Source organism: Pseudorasbora parva, chromosome 24, assembly GCF_024679245.1.
Source record: "Pseudorasbora parva isolate DD20220531a chromosome 24, ASM2467924v1, whole genome shotgun sequence".
NCBI lineage: Eukaryota > Metazoa > Chordata > Actinopteri > Cypriniformes > Gobionidae > Pseudorasbora > Pseudorasbora parva.
In genome coordinates this window covers 4,508,675-4,531,949 of record NC_090195.1, presented here as the reverse complement: position 1 = coordinate 4,531,949, position 23,275 = coordinate 4,508,675, and the positions used below count along the sequence as shown (strand labels likewise).

At 37.7% G+C, this 23,275-nt stretch overlaps 2 protein-coding genes across 3 annotated transcripts in view; one reads left to right on the top strand and one right to left on the bottom strand.

Moving 5' to 3' along the window:
• ift140 (intraflagellar transport 140 homolog (Chlamydomonas)) overlaps positions 1 to 23,275 on the top strand; it is a 32,443-nt gene that overhangs the window by 535 nt on the left and 8,633 nt on the right. Inside the window, exons 2-19 of one of the 2 annotated variants that reach the window (XM_067435165.1) lie at positions 217 to 374; positions 1,176 to 1,400; positions 1,503 to 1,624; positions 2,593 to 2,735; positions 2,805 to 2,980; positions 3,255 to 3,346; positions 3,471 to 3,577; positions 4,457 to 4,596; positions 4,698 to 4,907; positions 5,169 to 5,241; positions 5,348 to 5,439; positions 5,612 to 5,739; positions 5,822 to 5,939; positions 6,608 to 6,729; positions 6,802 to 6,940; positions 7,255 to 7,386; positions 7,544 to 7,579; positions 7,732 to 7,949. In XM_067435165.1, coding sequence (XP_067291266.1) covers positions 228 to 374; positions 1,176 to 1,400; positions 1,503 to 1,624; positions 2,593 to 2,735; positions 2,805 to 2,980; positions 3,255 to 3,346; positions 3,471 to 3,577; positions 4,457 to 4,596; positions 4,698 to 4,907; positions 5,169 to 5,241; positions 5,348 to 5,439; positions 5,612 to 5,739; positions 5,822 to 5,939; positions 6,608 to 6,729; positions 6,802 to 6,940; positions 7,255 to 7,386; positions 7,544 to 7,579; positions 7,732 to 7,949 — 2,420 coding nt within the window. In that variant the 5' untranslated portion in view covers positions 217 to 227. The remainder of the gene's footprint in view (positions 1 to 216; positions 375 to 1,175; positions 1,401 to 1,502; positions 1,625 to 2,592; positions 2,736 to 2,804; positions 2,981 to 3,254; positions 3,347 to 3,470; positions 3,578 to 4,456; positions 4,597 to 4,697; positions 4,908 to 5,168; positions 5,242 to 5,347; positions 5,440 to 5,611; positions 5,740 to 5,821; positions 5,940 to 6,607; positions 6,730 to 6,801; positions 6,941 to 7,254; positions 7,387 to 7,543; positions 7,580 to 7,731; positions 7,950 to 23,275) is intronic. The other variant, XM_067435166.1, reaches the window with a different exon arrangement.
• tmem204 (transmembrane protein 204) lies at positions 11,875 to 22,995 on the bottom strand. Its single transcript, XM_067435035.1, has 3 exons — positions 21,653 to 22,995; positions 20,317 to 20,472; positions 11,875 to 13,905 (listed from the first exon to the last, which is right to left on the bottom strand). The coding sequence occupies exons 1-3, from the start codon at positions 21,897 to 21,899 to the stop codon at positions 13,661 to 13,663; spliced, it is 648 nt and encodes a 215-aa protein (XP_067291136.1). The 5' UTR covers positions 21,900 to 22,995; the 3' UTR covers positions 11,875 to 13,660.

Here is a 23,275-nt window from a genome sequence, read left to right as displayed (position 1 = left end):
ACGACAGTGTGTGTGGATATGGTAAACACACTGTATGTATCAAAATACCATGGTATCACCTGATTCCTTCAGTGGACTACCACATTACTTTACTATCACTAAACCATCTAGAGAGATACAGTAGCTGTCATATTTAGCTTCTCAATAAATATTATAAAGATGCTGCAAGATGTGCTTCATGATATTTAATACAGTCATATAATGTTATTTTTGTAGATCTGTAAGTCATGGCTGTGTATTTTGATCATCGTGTGGAGGCCCCTGACAGCAGTGGAGCAGCGGTCCTCATCTCATGGCATCCCAGTGTGTGTGTGCTTGCCGTGGGGTCTGTGAACCCCTCCAGCGGAGGCTGTGTGGATCTTTACCTGCAACAGGTGTGAGATGATGTCTGTAGTGTACACTCACTGCTTGTATGCATTATCTTTATAAACTATCTTTAAAAAAAAAGTCAAAAGGGCGTAATCCTATTCCTGTGATCAAAGCTGAATTTTCAGCATCATTACTCCAGTCTTCAGTGTCTCATGAGCCTTCAGAAATGAATCTGATTCTCAAGACACTTTCTTATTATTATCAATATTGAAATCGATGATAAAAAAAGTGAGAGTAAAGACATAATGTTACAAAAGATTTATATTTGAAATAAAAACGAATCCTGAAACAATTGTATCACAGGTTCCACTAAAATATTAAGCGGCACAACTTTTTTCAACATTGATAATAATCATACATGTTTCTTGGGTATCAAATCATCATATTAGAATGATTTCTGAAGGATCATGTGACACTGAAGACTGGAGTAATGATGCTGAAAATTAAGCTTTGTTCACATGAATAAATTAAAAACATTTTTACAAAATATTCACATTGAATATATATATATAGAATATATAGAGTATATTTTTATTACTGTACTGTATTTTTGATTAAATAAATGCAGCCATTGTCAGCATGAGAGCCTTCTTTCAAAAAACATTACAAATTGTAATTATTCCAAACTTTTGATCAGTATTGAATGTATTGTTTAATTGTCTTAACTGAAATAGTTAACCTACTATTTAATAGTTAACCAGAGTTTGTTTTATTTTATAAAAGAGATTTTTTTTTTTTTTTTTAAGTATTAGTGATGATGTTGAGTTTTAATGTGCTCTGTAATATATCTCTGTGTGTGTTATTAGGGTGAGCATGTTGAGCTGTGTCATGTGGAACGGGGATTCAGCCCTTCGTTGTTGCAGTGGCACCCGACTAAACCCCTGCTGGCGGTGGGGTGGGAGACAGGCGAGACCATTCTTCTCTCACACCCCTCCGGAGAACACACACCCCTGCCCAACAACACACACACTGCCTGCATCACAGTGCTGGAGTGGAGCAGTAACGGCAGCAGACTGGTCACGGGAGATCAGGTCACACACATTCACCTTCATTGCATACTTATTTCAATATACAATACAATAAGTGCTTATGTTTAAAGTTTACATGCACTGAGTTGTGTGTGTATGTTTCAGGCAGGGGTAATGGCGGTGTGGAGAGTGGATGCTAGAGGGAAACTGCAGGGATCTCCTCTGATTAAACATGACTACAGTAAACCACTGACGTGCTGCATCTTCAGACCTACACCACCTGCTGAGTGAGTCTCATACCATGAGGGTTTCTGAACAGATTGGTGTCAGTAAATGTTCTAGCTGGTCTAGAGAGGAAGCTTTGCGTTGTATTTCAAATAAATTGCATTTGAATAAGTGTGAACTTATTGGCTCTTTGACCTGAGTTTCCCTTGTATGTGCACTTTTTAAGTACCTTAAAGTGTTTTTTTTTTTACTGTACTTCCAGATAATATAATATTAATGAAACAAAAAAGGTAACTTAAAGGGATAGTTCACCCAAAAATGGCAAGTCACCATCATGTCGTTCCAAACCCATAAGACTTTCGTTCATCTTCAGAACACAAATGTCTTGTTCTTTCTGTCCCTCTGTGTACCCAGACTACACTTTCATGACTTAACACACTTGTAATTATTGATTTATACATTGACTTGCATACCGAAGCACATGCAGATTACTTGATTATAATTTAACTGTTTTTGATACTACATTTAAAGTTATATTTTCTATGTACTAAATTGCATCTTGATCATACAAATGTGTCATTAAAATATATTTAAATACATGACAGACAAGTTTGAATAGGAAAGAAATTCAAATATATTTCAGTTAGTAACATTAAATGCTTGTCTCAAGCCTGATATTTGACAATACACTTTACATAAACAATAGAAGTTATGTATTTGCACATAAAGATATTTAAGTGGGTCAAAAAGCACACTAAATTTCAGCTAACTGCATTTTATATAAATGTAAACTATAATACTTTTTCTTTCAATTGCAAGTAACATGCAATTGAGTGTCTGGAAACATTAAGCACTTCTTTTAAAGTATATTATTTCTCTAAGAAGTACTCTTATTAAAAGTATGCTATTGCTTTTTCATAAGGGTTGCTGCACTGTGTATCCACTTCTTATTTTTTAGATGCGTTGGTAAGAAAGTATCTGGTGTAAGAATCCTACTGTGTGTGTTTAAATCTTAAATCTACAACTTTAGGGATGTGGCGATGCTGGCCCGTGCTGCTGTTAGCGGGGATGAAAACGCTCTGGACATGTTTAACTGGAAGAAGAGCAATAAAGGAGCAGCGTTTGCACTGGGACCACAGGAAGGACTGGCCTTTTACATCAGTGCAGCTGATGGTGAGAGACGTTTACTGATGATGTACTGTTGCTCTGGGTTTGGTCTAACCGTGTGTGTGTGTGTTTTAGGGAGCGTGTACAGTGTGGATGAGCAGGTGCGGAGTGTGGCGTTGCTGTCCGTTGAGAGTGCGGTACAGAAGATGTGGTACTCCAAGAGGAGAGCCGTTCTCGCCGTGGTAACCGAATCACTGCTGCTTTCTCAGTTCAGTCTTGGGGCAGAAGGATTGGCTCAGGAGATCAGTAAGGTAACAGCCAATCAGATAACACCTCAGATACTATTTAACAGCCAGCTATCAGTATACTGCCACAAAAACCAGACTGATGCATGTGTGTCAGTGTTATTTAAATGTAATTGAAATACTGTTATAGTTTTTACTAATATTTAGAATTTGTTTTTATTTTTATGTCCTCCATTTTTCATTTTAGTTTTAGTAATTGTATGTGTCTATATATATAGCCTTGATGACTAGCTGAATTAAAAGGCTTTAGTTAACTATAATATCCCTGGTGTGTGTGCAGGTGAAGCTCAGTAGCAGAGGTGGGCAGCACACAGACATTGTGTGGACAGAAAACGGTTTGCTCATCACAGCATCAGGAGAACAACACATCAGGTTAACATCAAATTTGAGTCTTGTGGGTTTGGTTTTACAGTGTATATATATAAAAGTATTTTATAGTTTCTCAACAGATCCCCTAAGGTGTTCTGAGAGTGGTGTGTGTGTGTTTTTTTTGTAGGTTGTGGGATGTGGAGTTGGACGATCATTACGCTCTATCGTTGGATGAGTCTCTGGGCTTTGAGAAAGGAGAGCTGCTTAACTGTGTGTCCTTTTGCACTTCTAAACGTAAGACTTCAACTCTATCTATCTATCTATCTATCTATCTATCTATCTATCTATCTATCTATCTATCTATCTATCTATCTATCTATCTATCTATCTATCTATCTATCTATCTATCTATCTATCTATCTATCTATATCTATATATAATTTATCTGAAATGGAAAGCTTTTGTAACATTATACACTACCGTTTAAAAGTTTGGTGTCAGTAAGATTTATTTTTTCTTTTATTCAGCTAGGATGCATTAAATTAATCAAAAGTGACAGTAAAGACATTTATAATGTTACAAAATCAACATTGATAATAATAATAAATGTTTCTTGAGCGGCAAATCATCATAATAGAATGACTTCTGAAGGATCATGTGACACTGAAGACTGGTGTAATGATGCTGAAAATTCAGCTTTTAACACTGGAATAAATTACATTTTAAAATATATTCACATAGAAAAGAGTTATTTAAAGTGTAAAAAAATTCACAATATTGCTGAATTTGCAAAACAAATGCAGCCTTGGTGAGCAGAAGAGACGTCTTTTAAAAACATCTTACCGATCTAACATTTTTAAAAGGTAGCTGAATTAAGTTTAATGTTCTTACACCATTTGCAAATAGATTTAATGCAGTAGCTTGTGTTAGATATACAACATTTTGTTAGATAAAAAGGGCATTTATGTACTGATAAAATGTATAGTTTGCACTCAATGTACCTTTAGATAAAAATAAGTAAGGTAAGTAAATGTGAACATGATTTTATACTCACTACTTGTTTGACGTTGACATGCTTTGACTTGCAGCCTTATATATTTCATTTTTTATGAGATGATGAAATGTATAAGGCTATGTTATTTTATTCAGAACTAATCTGATCTTTATTTGCAGAAGTTCTTGCGGCAGGTACCAGCATGGGTCGTGTTGCTCTGTGGCATATGTTGACGGTGAGGGATCCGAAAGGAGATACAAAAACACAATGGAAACTCCAGACACCAGCAGAGGTGGAAGGAAACATCTCACTGCTACAGGTACAGAACCCTTCTGAGGTATATTCAGGGATATTTCTAATAATATAACATGAAATACTGGCATTACTGAAGTCTCTCTCCTCATGTCTCTCTGTCTGCAGTGGGGCTCGAGTTCTCATCTGTTGGCCGTCTGCAGCATCAGCAGCAGCCGTGTGGTGATTCTATCAGAGCATGTGATGTGTTCTCATTACAGCCAGCAGATGGCAGCAGTGCAGCTCACACCAACACAGCTCAGCCTGGCCAACTTCAACACCAACACACACATCACCTTCCACACAGACACACACATCAGAGCCCTGCAAGTCACCAAGGTAACACATTCACACTGAAGCTTTTACTGCAAAGTCCTTTCCTAGATTTCCTAATTCTAATTGTCACCTCATTCAGCAAACATATTCTAATGATTTAACAATTAACATACAAGTCAGCATCATTGTTCACAAGATATGATGAATGTAGTCTTTTTATTCCCAGGACTAGTGAAATTTGTGTCCACAATTTTCACAGAACAAGAACATAAGTTCATATTAAATATGTTAATTAATAAAAATGCATCATTTTTGTTTATACAGGATATGGTTGCAGTGTGGAATGGGAAATGTATCACAGTGTATGAGCCATCAGGACAAACACTTCACAGCACAGGTACTGATACAGCATGACGGATGTGGAGCAACACACACACTCTGGACCTTATATGGAAGTACTGGAGTCATTTTCTGATGAATTCTGTTTTGGTTTTTTTCATCAGGTTCTTTCCAGTGTGAGTCTGCTGCTCTTGCGTTACACGATGAAAACATTTATACCATAGAACCCAACCGCGTCCAGATCCGCACACCACAGGTTGGCACACACACTGACCTATAAAACAGAAGTGATGTTCATAAACACACTTATGCACACAAACTCTACACCCACGTCCTCATTCTTTAACATATGAAAATACACTTTGTACACAGTGAATGTTCACAATTCTAAGTTTGTTTTCCTTAAGTGTATATTTGTATGTGTGCAGGGCACCGTGAAACAGTTGCTGGTGTTTTCTGAAGCCGAAGGAAACCCGACACTGCTGAGTGTGTGTGGATCTTACCTGGCTGTGGGAACAGATACCTCTCACGTCAGAGTCTTTAACCTCACACGCAGGTAAACGCACACACTCAGTTCTACACGAACCTGTAAATGTATATATGACATGTGTATAATGTGTGTGTGTTTTTGTGCACAGGGAGGCCAAAGCCTTGGGTGTCACGAAGAACCTCTGTGAGCTCATTCCTGACCTGGGCGCTCTGAGATCAGTCAAATGCAACGCCAGCGGCAGTCAGCTGAGCGTCCTCGTTACACAGGTATAATTCTTTAATGGACACTACAATGGAAAATTTTAGGATTTTTGAGTATGATGATCACAATGCAAACCCTTTTTCTTGGTCGACCAAGATCATTTTTTGAAGCTAAACTGCAGAAATGCAGCCGGTGGAAATGGTCATGAAAAAAATGGTTATATGAGAAACCTTATTGTAAAGTGTTACCAATGTTACTAAATAATCGAACATTTTTCTGTAATTAATTGTGATTAATCACACCTAACATTCCAATTTGAATCTGCAAATTAATATAGAAACAACATGAAGATGGTATATTTTTTATATTTGTTTAATGTTAATATAAATGTTTAATTTACACCTACACCTAAATGTCTTAATTGAGACAAGCAAATTACTGACAGAACCAAAAACTGGCAGCCTATCGGAGCTTGAAACACAATACAGACAGAGACAGTCAGATAGATAGATAGATAGATAGATAGATAGATAGATAGATAGATAGATAGATAGATAGATAGATAGATAGATAGATAGATAGATAGATAGATAGATAGATAGATAGATAGATAGATAGATAGATAGATAGATAGATAGATAGATAGATAGATAGATAGATAGATAGATAGATAGATAGTGCAGGTTTTGCCAATGTCTCTCGTCTAAGAAAAAAATGTGTTTGTGCATTGTAGGTGAACGGGCGGCCAGATAACAAAGTGTATTTCTATGACATCGAGCTGGACACGCTGTCTTACTTCGACTTTTTCACAGGAAGGCCAGAGAGCAGCCTCGCACTGTCCGACGACAGTCAAAGGTACTGTGACACGACATATCCTTCATAAGGATAAGCAAAATATCATTGTGAAAAATGTTATTTAAATTTAAGGACTCAATGTGAGGGGGAGTTGGCCGCCCGCTGCCCTGTTTCGCAATTCTGGGACGAGAATGAGCCACGTCTGTTTGTGTGTGAAACAGTTCCTGTGAACTCTGACCTCCTCAGCAGCAGCCAATCACAAACAGACAAGGTAAAATGCAACATGATAATGAATATGAAATGCATTATTTTAACCTGTTAACCAGGCTCGGCTCTACATTTATTGCCTTATTTTAGTTTTTTTAGTTTTTTTTTTTCATATTAATAATTTTAACAATTTAAAAAAAATCTATAAAAAATCATTTTAATAGTCCTGGCTTATTTGCAAAGTTTTTGTATCGTACTAAAAACTGCATTTTTAGGCATTTCAAATTTTTTCTAGGAATTTGAAAACTGAATGCATTATGAAGGCTAAATAGATGAGTTAAAATATTAAAAAAAAAATTGTTTTGTTTCCCCTGGCAGGAAGACGTGATGGTGGTGACGTTCTTTGTGACACAGGAACATGGTCTCCTCCTGCAGGACTCGCAGCCTAAACCTGCTACGCTGCTCTCTCTACTGGCTCTAGATACACCCTATTACTATTATATTTGTAAGGTACAAACACACAGGAACCCTTCATTCCCCTCTTCCCACTTCTCTGTGAATCTTGTATGCCTCTCTATTTCTCACCCCTTTACATACGTTTTTCTTGCATGCATCCTTTTATTCTTCTTATTTTGATTTTCATTCTGACTGTCCTGCTGCTGTTAAGCTCTTATTTCGGAGGGGGGGAGTCGTTCTCCCTGACGTGAGTACCATCACAATCACCCAGCAGTCATTTGACAAAAGAATCCTCCATTTGATACATATCACCTCTTTTTCACTTCATTTATCTTTCTGAATTTGTTTGCGTTTTGATAAAGGTTTCTCGTTAATGAACGTTTCTCTCTGTCCTCTCAGCTGGGTGAGGGTGGAGATCAGGGGCAGGTGGTCTCGACTCCCGCCGCCACGCCCCAGATGCCATTGTCCTCTCAGATGGTGGTACGGCGAGCCCTCCGAGACTTTGTGGGGTTGGAGAGCTGCGAGAAGCAGACCCGAGACGCCATGTTGAACTTCAGCTTCTACCTCACTATAGGAGACATGGACGAAGCATTTAAAGCCATCAAACTCATCAAGAGGTACATACACTCACGGGGCCCTATTTTAACGATCTGAGCACATGGTCTGAAGCTCACGGCGCAGGTGCACTTAGGGCGTGTCCGAATCTACTTTTGCTAGATTAACTCCCATTCCCTTTAAAAGCTAGTTGCCACATTTCAAGACTCCATGTCAGGTTTAAAGTAGTTTAGTACTTTTAAAACATGCCTTATTTTCCATTAAACAGCACTGTGGCTCTGCAGTCAGACTGTTACGTGCCGTCTCGTTCTCCGTGCACTTATTTTTTTGTACTTATCAAAGTATGTGTATAGTTTGTGTCATAATAGATGTTGTGTTTTATAACCTAATGAGCTGCCAACATACATTTTTGATAATCATATGTGTCAAACTCATTTAATGGCCAAAAAACTACTGTAGTTGTAGATTATAATATTTACAAAGCAGGATGATCGATTGCAGATTACTCAAAATCAGTGTTGTTATTGTTAACTCAAAACTATTACAAATTTAATTGATTGATAAACAAAGCTGAAAATAAAATATAAATATTAAACGAAAATCCTGAAAGCTTAAAAATTAAAAATGTTTCCTTGACAAATAACTGAAATAAAATGTCCAAGTAAAATGAATAAATTACTAAAAATAAATATCAGTTAATGCTAAACATAAATAGAAAATAGAAAAATGACAAAAGCACAAAACAAAATGACAAAAAATTACACTAACATTAAAATAAGACTGAAAATATAAAAAATAAAAGCTAATTCAAAATAATACATGCTATAGTGTTATATAAATAATGAATTACGCTCATCAGAATTCTCAAAATATTTGAGAATGTCAGGGGATGACTAATTGGCTGATGCTGATAGTACCAAATATTGGCCAATTAATGTCCAGGTCAATATATTGTCCCTTTACAACTAAAAATGCTGTCTAGGTAGGCAGCTTAGGCCTGGGACAAACTAGATGATTTTCAAATCTTAACCAATTTTAAAGCTGTGGGCATAAAGGGAGTTTCAACCAGTTTTTAACATCATAATCCTTCGAATGCACACACTAGAACAGGGGTTTTTAAAATGGGGTCCAGGGACCCCAAGGGTCCTCCAGAAGGTTCTAAGGGGGTCCTCAGAAAATTTGTGAGATTTAAAAGACAAAAGCAAAAATGAATAAAGTATACAATCTGTTTAATTTCTAACCGTTTCTCTCCTTGTTTGCCGTATACATACAACAATTCTGGAAATCTTTAGTGAGTTCTTCTCACTATAGTCCCCTTCATTTTGCTCACTGGGGTTGTAAGGCAATATTCTTAATGCAGTATGTAAGCTGTTTACATACATTTATGTGAAAGCTGCCTATACAAGTAATTGTACAGAAAATGTTCTTCTTCAGGTTTATACATCCAACATTAAGTATAGCCGATTTATGTTTGGAAACAAAATGTTTTAGGATTTTTTTATTTTAGGAAGTTATTTTATTTTATTTGGGGGTCCTTGGTATCATAAAGTTTGAAAACCCCTGCACTAGAAGACCTATCTAGACCGCAAAACCCCACCCTTGTCGATTGTAGTAAAATTTCCACAGAGCTCTCACAGAGACTCACGAGATCAAACATGACTTGGGAAGAAAAACAAATGGAGGACGATCTATGTCATCAGCTGGTTCTCCTGGTGTGAGTTTTGTTAAACAAAACAGAGGAAAAAAGAATATGAGGGATCTTCCAAGTTTCAGCTATAGAAGCATGCAACATCCGGTTGGTGAAGCTTCCTTGCTCTCATTGGCTATCACGGGTATCACGTCAAAGGCAGGCCCAGTCAAGAGTCATAAAGATAAAACAATTTTTTGATATTTACAATTTGGGATCGTGGGGCTCTAATGCTATCGGGAGCGGTAAAATAATCATAATTGAGCAGTGAAATAATCGTAACACAAATGAGGATTTTTTAGACAAAAAGTTGTTTGGGACGGTCGCTTGGGGGTGCAAATCAGGCCCAAAATCTGGCTTATCTTCAAGTGTGTGGCCAGCCTTACACAAGTATTTGAGTGAGTGAGTGAAACATCCTCTGCGTTCTGCATGCCTGCATTCTGGGTGTATGAGGAGGACGTGCCAGATGGCATGCGTACCGTTTACCATCCATTACAGGGAAAAGGGAGATGTTATGTAAAATGATCTTTATCATAAAAATTATTTACCAATTATAAATGAGGTTGCGTCAGACATTTATATTGCTTGTGTGTTGACATTGGTTTCAGACACACAAAATGCAGTTCCAGTCATATTTCCAGAGAGGATATAGTGATCTAAACAGACACGCACACACACTACCGTCTCCCTGTTCAAATCAAATGCACAGAAGTGGCTTTTGGGAAGGGTGTGTGTGTGTTTCGTGTTTATAATGGGAATTGTAATTGTACTTCGCGTGCTTGTAAGGTTACTGATGTTTATATGTAGGTGTGTGTAGCAGCTTCCCAAAAGACGCCTGTGTGTATGAAAGCGCTACCGTAAAAGACACAGATTTCAATGACTGTATGGGGTGTGTGTACTGTACATTCCGGCTGTATTGTTTTAGTTCATTTTAACAACAGATGAAATGCGGAGGAGAGGAAAAGAGCTTGAGCTGAGTGATATATTGATGCCTATCTTTAACAATCACATTCTCAAGAACTGTGACGGATCCCGGTTGTGTTTGAGTCACGTACTGTCAGATTTGTTTTAATGGCCTTTAACAGTTTCACCTTTTAAAGGTTAGTTCACCTAAAAGTGAAAATGTGGTTATTTATACATACACCCCCAATATCATTTCAATTTTGTATGGATTTTTTGATACAATAAATCAAGTAATCAGAGGCTGTGAAGCCCCAAAAAAGAATTATAAGACACCTTAGTTAGTATTTTCCTTACGATATCCCTGCTATATTCCTATATAAGTATTTACTAGTCAATGAGGAAGCAAGATTTCAGAATTATGACTAGAAATACATTTTTAAGTGCATTTAAAAAATGTTTTTTTCACGCAGAGCTATTGTATGACTTCAGAAGACTTGGAATATAGTGCAAATGTCACATGCACCACTTTTATTATATTTTTTGCTACTTTTTTGTCTTATTTGTAGATTGACAAACCCTGGTGACTTGCTGTCACTGTATGGGAAAAAGCAAGTGAAAATAAAATACAATAAAAATACAAATTAATAAAATAAGTAAAATAAAAAGCAGAAAATTCAGCACACCTCATACATTCATATAATTAATATGCATATATTCTACATGTATGATGTGTGTGTATATACAGTTCCATTTAAAAGTTAGATTTTTATTTTAAATACAGTCAAATGTAATGTATTCCTGTGATTAAAGCTGAATTTTCAGCATCATTGCTCCAGTCTTCAGTGTCACATGATCCTTCAGAAATCACTCTAATAGGATGATTTGATGTTAAAAAAAAACATTTATGATTATTAACAATAATATTTATTATCATTATTAATATTATGTTTAAAACATAATTAAATAATAATTATAAATAATATGATAATAATAATTAATTATTATCATATTATATATAATTATATATATAATTATATATAATATGATAAAAAATAATAATAATAATTAATAATTAAAACATTTATGTGAATTGAGAATTTATGTGCATGATTAACATTGAGTTTGTTTGAAAAATAATGATCAGATTTGTATTTTCCGGTGAACTATCCATTAAAAATGTGTATGTAGTAACATTATTAGCCTCATGTTCAAGTGTCAGTCTGGAATTGGGGGGTCACCGTAGAGTGTGTGTGTGTGTCTCCATTCATTTCCTCTCATTCAGACTGTCCTTGACTCCGCTGTGCTCACCAATCTCTCACACACACAGTCAATCCCAGAAAACCCCTTTTGTGTATTGAATGGCTTTGTTTATTACTCCAATAATATATAAGTCCCGCTCAGGGTGAAATGTGAAATTTTAATAATATACTTAATATACCTCTGTATTATACACATATATGGGTACCACAGGCACAGGTTAACAAATATTGTGTCTACTGTATACTGAACTGATATAGTTCCAGTTTATCATAAAATTATGACCAGTTTCAGATCATCTCCTCCTTAATTGTTACTATGCAGAGTTTCCTCATTGGTGTCTTGAAGATTATATAATATCAGATGAATTGCCACATGGAGATGAATGAACAGGCAGAAGCCACTCAAATAATTTTGGTACCAAATGCCCAGACCTTCACAGAATCTGCTCCACCAGATTTCCATCTCGTCCACTCACATTTAGATTGAATATTTTGGAATAATGTGCTAATACTAGCAGCTCTGTTTAACACATTTGACCATATTTGGGTGTTATATCTCCTCACAGTAAAGAAAAGATTATATTTTGCATAAACAAAATGAAGCAAATTGATACAAAATTTCCCTGAAAATTGAATTCGAATAGTCCTAAAATACACTCTACTTTGGAGTAAAATGGGATCTGGACATGAACATAAAATAGGTGTGTAAGTCACCTATTTAAATCCATTCTGCATATTTGTCCTCTTAAATTAGCACAGAAAATAAGTGTATAAAAGTGCAGATTCAATACCAGCCTGTAAATTACTATATTCAATTGACCTGGGAGCAATATTCAATGCCTAGACTCCTTTTGAAATCCGATGCTCCGTGTTTCATAGAACTATAATAGATATATGTGCTTCTACTTTCTCATAAGTGCACTTATGAACATAAACGTGTCAAGATCCAGCTTGATCTTTATATGTCGGTTGTATTCTTCCCAATCAACAATCCCGCTTCTTTTTCAAAAGTCTTCCATTCAGTCCGAAGCCAGTCACTTTTTTCAGACACTTGATCACTGCCCTTGTTCTTAAAGGGACAGTTCACCCAAAAATTCACAGTTGACTGTTAATTTACTCACCCCCGGCATCCTAGATGTTTTTTTTCCCTTCTTCAGTAGAATATTAGATGAGATTTTTAGCTGAAATCGTGGTCCTTGGTGATTTATATAATGCAAGTCAATGGCTACTGTCTCTTTGAGAATCAAAAAACACGTACAGTCAAAATAAAATGAATAACCATGTTTTTTCTTATGAAGCGAAACGATTGGTCTTGTGCAAGAAACAGCATTATGACCTGTAAACCACAGCCTCGGCAAACAGTTCTTAGCACATTCATGACAGTCTGGAGCGCAAGCTTCCTGGCGCATTATGACGATTTACTTTTCACATATTCCCAACATTTGAGTAATGCTCCTGCATACACGTCATTATGGGACAGGAAGCACTGTCATGAACACACTCAGGACCGTTTGTCGAGTCACGATGTTGTAAATAATGTGCAGTTTTTTGCACAGACCGATCGTTTCACTTCATAATATCTCAATGTATTGTCATGAGCCATGGTTATTCATTTTATTTGGACTGTATGTCTTTTTTTGATTTTCAAAGTGACGGTAGCCACTGACTTGCATTTTATGAATCACCAAGGACCCCGGTTTCAGCTAAAAATCGTCTTTATTGTTCTACTGAAGAAAAAAGACACTTGAATAGCCTTAGGGTAAGCAAATTAACAGCAAATTGTGTTTTCTTTTAATGAACTGTCCCATTAAGCAGATGATCAATGTCACATAAAATGTTTAAAATCCTCTCCATGGGCTTTTTTGTCCGTCCCATCTAAATATCCATCATGTGTTTTGTCTCCGGTGAGATGTGTCTTTGTGTGTCAGCACGGAGACTCTACGTAGTCATTGTCTAGGCGTGGCCTGAAGGGTGTGGTCAAAGATCGACTGATGACAATGACAGGCGGTGACAGACAGTCGTCACGGCGATGCAGAATATTCCAGATTAGCATGGCAGCCGCTAGTGTGGCAAACAAGCATGCAGCGATGTTTACGTAGCAAGAGTAGGACAGGTGAGTGTAGGGTCCAATCCTGTAGAACGTCACCAGACCGATCACCAGCACAAAACCTGCGGAGACAGAGACAGGGCTTCGTTTCAGAAGGAAGTATAGCCAAAGCATCATTGTTTAAGGTTGATTCTTTAATTAAGGGATCTTTCTGTCCCCTAGGATGGTTTATTAGAACATGTTTTATAGAATACATTTTTTTATAATAAAGGGATTCATGCATTTAGATGTGAATTTTCATTTTATGCTGACTTATCACATAAGAGTTGTTTTAATGTGTAAAGCAAAAAAAAAAAAAACTTTTAAAATACAAAATATATATATTTTTTAATATTTGCCAGATCACCATTATATTTTGAAAGGTTTTATAGAATAAAACAACTCAAATTCTACAATTTGGCTTTTATTGAAATTAAGGGTGTTGAATTATATCAAGTTCGTAACCATGTCTTTTTTATTTTTATAAAGCATAAAGAAACAGCGAACAAAATTCTAGGTCTTATTCTAGTTGGGAGATAATAATTTTGGGACTATTTGCAAATAATATTTGCATTATTTTGCGTCAAATCAAGTATCAATATTCTTCCCGTTAATGAATAAATAGATCAGCTGTGAAGATTCGAATTCCATGGTGGTCAGGTGGTAGAATTTTTGCAAACCGTGTTGAAGGTCACAGGTTCTGATCTGCCCTCGTATAGTTGTTTTTCTTCATTAAAATCAAATAAGTTCAATGATTGTATATTAAGAGCATGGACATGTTTGTGTGCATTTTGTTTTGTGATTTCACAGGAAATAATTATAGCATAAATTATGTAGCAATAATAAGGCATAAAGTGATAGATTGACACGCTTTTCTGTGTGAAGACTGTGAACAAGCCACAAGAGAACGTAAACCCCGCCTACTTTGATTTAATTGAACATCTCAATCATTTTCCCATTGACGAGCGCCGTTAGACCTAAGACAGACCAAACTAAAAATGTGACTTTTAAACCTTTTTGTCATCCTAACATACAGAGCTCTGCATAATGGACTGCAGAAGGGCAGTGCAAGATTTTTAAATATTGGGGGGGACAATTTGTCCATTTCTAATTATTGGGGGGGACTTGTCCCTTGTGTGTATATAATTGTTTGGATTTCATAGAATCAAAATGTCATAACTTGTTTTTCTTGTGATATGCTCTCTTGACGTATGCCATGTTGGTCTTTAGTTAAGCCAGTCGCTTTCATATCTGACTTTTTTTTTAGGCATGTAATACTCAGTTTTCACAATCCAATCTACGACCAATGGAAAAAATCTAGTTTTTCTTGTTCAGTGGTTTCATTCAGAAATATGTCCAAAAATGGAAGTTTGTTTGTCAGATTGCTTTTTTTTTTTTTTTTGATTTGGTATTAACTCATTTGGTATCAAGTTGATTTGGTATTTGTAATGTAAAGATCATGCATTTTAAAGCATAATTGAGTTTTCCTAAGAACTTTGTTAAATTGTGATTTAAATGAGAAAGGACAGATTTGTGGAGCTGGTCATTTTTGCTTCAACACACTCCAAAAGCTGTTTCTCGATCGACTTTTATTGCAAGCACATTACTCTAAAAAACATTTGTATTTGTTTTTTACAATCTCACTGATTTTCTTTGGCATTAGACAGCATGTCACATAGTTGACCATAGAGCCTGAACCTGAAACATTCCTTTAATTCATCACAACCATAATAATAGTTCAATCTTCTTCCCTTTTGACTAATTTGAGTTGGTTTTGGCTGGTTTTGACTAATAGGAGTAGTACGTCTCCAACTTCCTGTAAAGACCCCGAGCACATGTTATTAATAACTGTGGCTTGAAAACACAACAGTGGATTCCCAGAAATACAAAACGCAGAGGATGTGAGATGAATTGAGTGCAGGAGAGCAACGAAATGGAAAAAGTTACAGGATTCAGATACAGTTACAGGCGTGTTTTATTTAGGCAGAAGCAAGAGCGAACGAGTCATTTGTTCATTCTGTTTTTATTCTGAATGCAGCTTTTTTTGGCCCGATGTCATCCCTTTTCCTTCCTTTTCTCCTCTATCCTTCCATTCTTCCTTCCTTCCCTCCGTTTCATTCAGTTTCATTTGACGATTCTTACTCACACACACTTGTACAATTGATCTAGAACATGATGTACAATAACAAGCTCAATTAAATAGATTCAGGAACAGATGTTTTTCTCTCTTTGCTTTACACATTGCTCTCTCTCTCTCTCTCTCTCTCTCTCTCTCTCTCTCTCTCTCTCTCTCTCTCTCTCTAATCGGTTTTGTTCAGACAGACAGCAAAAACGTATTTTTTATTTTTGATATAAAAAAGCCCTTTTAAAACTTTTGCTGTTTGTGGTCTGTAGTCGAACAGAAAAAAAACATGACATTTACAGACCTGATCCAAATCACATCCATATATCCACCCTAGTCCAATTTTAGAAATGTGTTTCAGTCAGATTATATTTTTGTCATGACATGACCCGGACATTACACACAGAGTGCAGTCGTATATACAGCTGTCTGAATTCAGTCTTTTACACTCATGTGGCATTCAGTGTGTATTTAAAGTTGAATTGGTGAACAGGTGTGTGTGTGGTTTTAGTTCCAGTGTGTAAATGGAGACTTTTGTTGACTAATTCACCTAATGAGTTGAGCGCTATGGTGAGATGTCATGATGGACTAGAGCAGAGGTGAAATTTCTCTTTTATAATTGTAATGTAGATAGATATACCAAACACCAAACATTGTCTGAGCAAATGGATTTCATGCCCTGTTGATAAACGGCATATAAATCTGCTACGTTTACGTTTTAAATATATCTGCAATTTGTGTTTGGGTAAAAGAAAAAGTCATATACACCTAGGGTGGCTTTGACGGTGAACTAACCCTTAAAGGGTCCATAACACACAGTTTCTGCCAATCTCATGGTAATCTTGAGTATCTATAGAGGAGTAATGCATCCTTCATATCTCTGAAGAGTCTTTAGTTAGATCAGATTTATAAAAGACAGATACGCTGTACCAACTCCGAAATCAGCCGAACTCGAGCAGGCGTAACCCGAAGAAAGCTCGTTGATAACTGAGCTCTTGCTCTCACTTTGGTTGATATGCGCACACACTCATCCGGGAGAAATGCCCGTACAACGAATTCTGCCCTTTATGTTGTCATACACAGAAAGAAACTTTCCAAAACTTTTACAACCCCTGAAGGAGTGTATTTGGCACAGAAATACTCCGTCATACGTCCAACTCGTTTTTTTGAAACTTTGGCCATGTTTGGCATGAGAATCAAACTCTTTAACTGTGTGAATAAGTCAGAGTGCATGAGATAGCATTTGACATCCGCTTTAACACAAAGTACTATATAATAAGTTTGAAATTATGGACACAAGAAACTAGCCTTGTGACCTTGAGCAACTGTCCGGGGGAAAGTCCCTGTTCAATGGCACCGTTTTGAGAATGTCTAGTCAGTGCACTTAAACTATGCAAATTGCCTCTGCATGTGCGTCTTGTTAGAGTAGCAAAGTCTGGTGCATGTATGGATGTTTATAAGGACTTAATGGTTTTGCTAAATCTGATTGGGTTTCCCCGTTTACTTCAGGGAAGCAGTTTGTGCTTGTTTATAATTTATATGGCAGTATGAGGACATAATTGTTTTCATTTTGTCGGACATAGTCTGTCCCTTGAGATTGTGTAAACAGACGCAGTATTGCAGGGACAGTTAATCAGGACACTTGTTTCCTCCACCCATAATACACACACACACACACACTATCACACATTTTGGGAGATTCTGGACCTGTCCTGATGAAACATGCTCCTCAATGGCGTCACATATGTCCACTTTTCTTTCTTCTGTACCGGTCTGTGCTTCTTAAAATATCATCAATTCCCGTTCAAGTCCATGTCGAATAACTCTGACACTCGGCCACCCCACTCCTTACTGTCACACACCCCCTCCCTGCCTTTCCTCTGCGGCTCTGGGTTTGCATAACAGGTAGTTACAGACACTTCCTCGTCCTGAGCAGGGATATCCTGGCGCCTGACTGTCGCTCTCTGGAGCTGTGCGGCAGCCGCTGGTGCTCTGGACCCCGTTTAGCTAAATATAACTATTGTCACACTTAAAACAGCGCACACATACATGGGCAGTGCGCGCTATTAGCTGTACTGATATACTAAACTAGTAGCGGACCACCATCGTAGCACGACATCACAAAAGCCAGACCACTGAGTCACGCACATCTTTGATGAAACTTGAAAATAAGTTTTTCTTAAACACAGGAAATGTTCAGGGTAGCTATAAAAAATGACCTGAGGTTAAGAAAACACCGGGTGTGCTCAAAGAATTCTTATGAACTACCTTTTTACATTGATGAATAAAACGTGAGTGGTGCTTGCCTGTGCAAAAGTTTTTGCTATAATGATGGGGTTTTTTTGGGGTGGTTGCTAGGGTGTTGCCTGCTAGGTTGATTGAGTAGGGCAGCATGTTTAATTAAAGTAAAACTGAAATCACGACATGGCTTAGTGCAAATAATCAAATCACTTTTCTTTTTTAAATCACGATTTAATTAAACAAATATATGTAGTATTAATAATAAAACATTATAGATATGTATAATAATTATATCGCAATGACCATTTTGAAAAATATGAAAATTGCAATTACATTTTTTTGCTAAATCTTAGGGTGTTCTGGGTGGTTAGTAAGACGTTGCTAGGGTGTTCTATATTGTTGCTAGGGTGTTTTGGGCAGGTGGTAGGGTGTTTTAGGTGGTTGGTTGGGTGTTCAGCGTGGTTGCTATGGAGTTGCTAGGGTGTTCAGCATGGTTGCTGCGGTGTTGCTAGTAGGGATGCACCGAATGTTCGGCAACCGAAATTATTCGGCCGAAAATAGCCAAAAAAGCACTTTCGGCATTCGGCCGAATAAGTAAAAAGGCCGAATAATTTTTGCCGAACAATGACGTTTTTAATGACGCGATCAAAAAGTAACGCACGTAGAGTGAGAGCCGCGTGCTTTATGCAGCAAACATGTCAGCAATGTGGAAGCACTGTTTAGTGCTGCATCTCATGTCATCGATGAGAAGAGGAACTGACTTTCATGTGAGAAAGCAGAGAAGCTACTTTTCATAAAGAAGAACCTGCCACTTTTCCTGAAGAAGTAGGCTAAGTAGGCTTATGTCTAGGACAGTTATTTATTTGTTGTGGGTTCATCCACATTTTTTGCACTATTCAATGCACATTTGTTGTTGTAGACATACAGAGTTACATTCTTTCAGCAGTCAGTTATAGGCCTAACATTGGCTATTCAAGAAGGGGGGCTTCAAAGATGGCCAAATAAAAATATATTTTTTATTTTACTAATTATTTATTTTAAGTTATGTTGTGCTTAGTTTGTGTAATATCTGCTGGAATGTTAAAAAAAATTCAGTGTTAAATAAATATTTTGAAATTGTATTTTTGTTATTTGATTTATTTCTCTGAAAAGCAACACAAAATAGTAAAAAGCTAATTTTTACTATTTAATTATTGTAATGGTAAAAAAAATTGCCAAATAAATGGAAAAAATGCGAAACACCGCGTTCGGTATTCGGCCTTCGGCCAAGCATTTCATTATTATTCGGCTTCGGCCAGGAATTTCATTTCGGTGCATCCCTAGTTGCTAGAATGGTCTGGGTGTTTTATAATGTTCTTTTAATCATTTATAAAATACAACATGCTGGGTGATTTAGGTGGTTACTAGGGCATTGTCATATGGATGCTATGGTTTTCTAGGTGGTTGTTAGGGTGTTGCTAGGATGTTCTATGTGGTTACTAGTATGTCACTAGGATGTTTTGAGTGGTTGCTAAGGTGTTGCCAGAATATTCTGGTTGTTTTGTAATGTTCTTTTTTTTTTTATACACCAACTTGCAGATCATTACCTATAACACTCATAAACTCAACTGCACTAGTAGATCACTTGTAGCCCATCAACAAGCATGGCTTTATGTTAAGAATGCCAGTCAGCAATTCCATGCAAACATCAATGCAGGTGAAGGATGCACAAACTATTCAAAGTGCACACGCGATAAAACGAGATAACATCAGACCCAGCACGCTTTCATGGGACATGAGCAGCAAGTTTTGAAGAGACAGGCCTGAATATGTCCCAAATGGGAATTCATTTAATTTGTCAGCAGGCCTCTGGCCAGGACTCTGTTGTTTCCTGTTGAATTGTGTGTAGTCTCGCTGCGCTCAGGCTGCTGTGCTTTGTTGATGTTTGTTCTGTTATAGATCCTCAAAGCTCCATCTTTCCTTTCCCAAAATGCAGAACAACAAACACAGGACAATAGAGACCGTATCTCTAAGGACAGACGGGTTAGATATTGAAGAATTAATGTGTTATTTGAGGGTCAGGCTTATTGAAGCTCCTCAAAGAGGCTGATAGTGTTTGTTACTGACTGTACAAACAGGCTTAAACACTCACTGGCTAACTGGAACAGGGCTGCGATGGCCTCCTCCCACCACTGAGAGTCCTGGGTAATGTGGCTTATCTCCAATAACCCAAACAGGAAGATTAGCTGACCCACGGTCAGAGCCACCGTAGCCATCAGGTTACATGCCCGCATCATGTCAAACTGAACTGTAAACAGAAAAGAAAAATGCTATTGCTCAAATGGTGATTCAAGACCACATGTACATGCACTGAAAATAAAATTCACTCAGATATTGCTAGCTAATTTCACCAAAATTACAAAGAAATGGCAAGTAACACATCAAAATAAGCATAAAAATGTAAAGGCCGAAATAGTTTTTTCTTGAAAAATGTTTTGCATTGTGTATGAGCAGATGAGTGTGCGTGTGCGTGCGTGCGTGTGCGTGCGTGTGCGTGCGTGTGCGTGCGTGTGCGTGCATGTGCGTGCGTGTGTGTGTGTGTGTGTGTGTGTGTGTGTGTGTTTGTGTGTAGGTAGAACATCTGAATCATTGTAAGGAAGATCCAGCTGCAGATGTGCATAAGACACAACTTTGCCAATGTGGGTGTCACTTCCTGAAAGCCACAATCCTTCACTGTGTCCATCCGTTTCCTATTTCTAAATCAGGATAGATGGACAGACGTGCCAGGCTGCATCCTACAGGCCAGCAATCTCTGCTTGCTTGTTCTTCCAGTGATAGTTGCCATAGTTTAATACTAGCCAGACATCTAAACAAGAGCTTTAGACATCTCCTTCATTCGAGGAGTCTAGAGATCAGATTTAAAGCAAGCTATAATTTAAAGGTTTTATATAAGACATCCAATTCATATGTAAGCGTATATAAGTGTACTCTAACACAATCATATACACAAATTGTCAGGAAAAAAAAGTATATATATATACGTATATATTATTACTTATACTTATAACGTATATTAATATTACTTACTACAAGTTATTTTAATGTAACATTATATGAAACATTATATTAGTGAATTCTAAGGTTATGTATTCACAAATGAGCTTCTAAACATTACGTACTTGTTAATCACTTTTTAAGTGGGTTTCTTTCAGTGTTTAATGTCTTTTAATAAGACATTAATTCTGTGTCATGCTTGATAATGAAATGACATAAAATTTATTCATTTATGTTTAGTAACATTTCTAATTGAATGTTCATGATCCGTTAAAAATGATAATATTTATAATACTTTTTTTTCTGTTACATTTTGTAACATAAAGGGTATCAGTGCATTAAAGTGTGCTGAAATCTGTCGCTGCAGAGGTTGCATTAACGTCTGTTCCCTTCCACACAGTTACATACGCTCTAGGTGTATCATGGAGACTCACGTTTGACAGTGCTGCGTGACTCCTGGTACCCCGTGAGCTCCGATCCCCAGCTGAGTCTCTGGCAGGGTGTGGGCTCGTGAGTGTGTGTGTCCTCGTGCGCACATGCTCTCCAGAGCCCAACGCTTCGCCTCCGCCCGTCCTCCAGCACCTGTAGCACCCAGTTGGAGCTGAATGTCGCCACGTTGTTGAGCACCAGAGAAAATAGGGCCACCGCCGCCGCCACCCTCACCAGCCTGCGAAGGGCCATACGCCCCTCGAATACCTGAAACGTCCACGGGTACACGTGCACGCTAAACGCAGAGCGGCATGAACGCTGTAAGAGGTTAGCTAGAGGACATCGCCACTCATTCTTGTGTCTTGAGGGTCGTGGGGGCGACGGGAGTCTCTAGCCTTCTTCCTCAGAGTCAGGGACGGCTGCTGCTCGTAGGGCTGGACGCTGGACCTCCAAGGCCATCACATAAACAAGCACGCTTTCTTTAAATCGCTCCTAAAGCGTCGTCCTTTCTCTGTCTGCGGCTCTGAGGTCTCTGTTCCTCCCCCTTTCTTCTGCAGATGTGCGCTGGGTCGTTTTTTCTCCACGTCTCCCTGCTGGGAACGCTGAGAAATGCCTGTGTGATGCGGTCTCTTTGCTTTTTTTTCTTTCCCACACTCTTTCTCGCTCGTTTATCTCAGATTACTCGTCCTGACCAGTTTCCCATGTTCAGTCGTGAGCGTGTGTGCTTCATCCCTGAAAAGCTCAGAAGAACTGGGAGGGTAGGGAGTACTTGGGAATACATCTCTCTCTCTCTCTCTCTTTTTCTCTTGGTCACAAACACGTTACTCCAGCTACAGGATGTGTTTCCTGGAAGGAAAACAGACAGAACAGAAGGCAATACCGTCCTCTTTCTCTCTTTGACTGAGTGAGCTGGTTATTAATGGAGCAGGAGATGAAATATCATGTACTTAGTTAAATTTATCTGTTGAACTAAGTATTAAAGTTTATCTTGTGCATCGTCATGCAGTGTTTGTGCTCCAGACCTAAATGATTCCTCAAATCATGTGTTGTTGAGGAGATAATGAACCATTTTCACCTGCTGCGCCAAGTACTGATGTACATTGAAGAAGTCACTCACCCAGAACAATGTAAAAATGTACTTAATTTCAACGCTTTAAGGAAGAATCATGATTCTTTCTGTTTGGATTTGCTTTCTTTCTACTTTTCTGTTGTTTCTTGCTCAGTTCTGGGCCCCCAAAGATTCAGGGAATTTCCTGTGGCTTAACTCTAATAAACAGCCCACATCTGTAAATACTAAAGCCGAACAGAGTGAAAAAGACGAGAGAACGGGGGATTTTGGTTAAATAAAGACCAGATGGGGCTGAATGATAATATGAGGGAGGGCACGAAGGGCCAAGCAAGTGGGAGAGAGGGAATGTGGGAGAGAGAGTGTTGGGTGTTGATGGGGTCATTCCATGCATAGCTGGAACGGTTCGCTCATGAGGTGGAACGAAAGGAGAAACTGCAGAAACACTCAAAGGGCAGCTGCTGAGTGCCGAAGAGAGAAAAAACGGTGCAAATATTTTTCACACATCCTCACACCCTTAGTGCTTTATGTTGTTTAAGTGCATGTAATCCACACTTTAGAA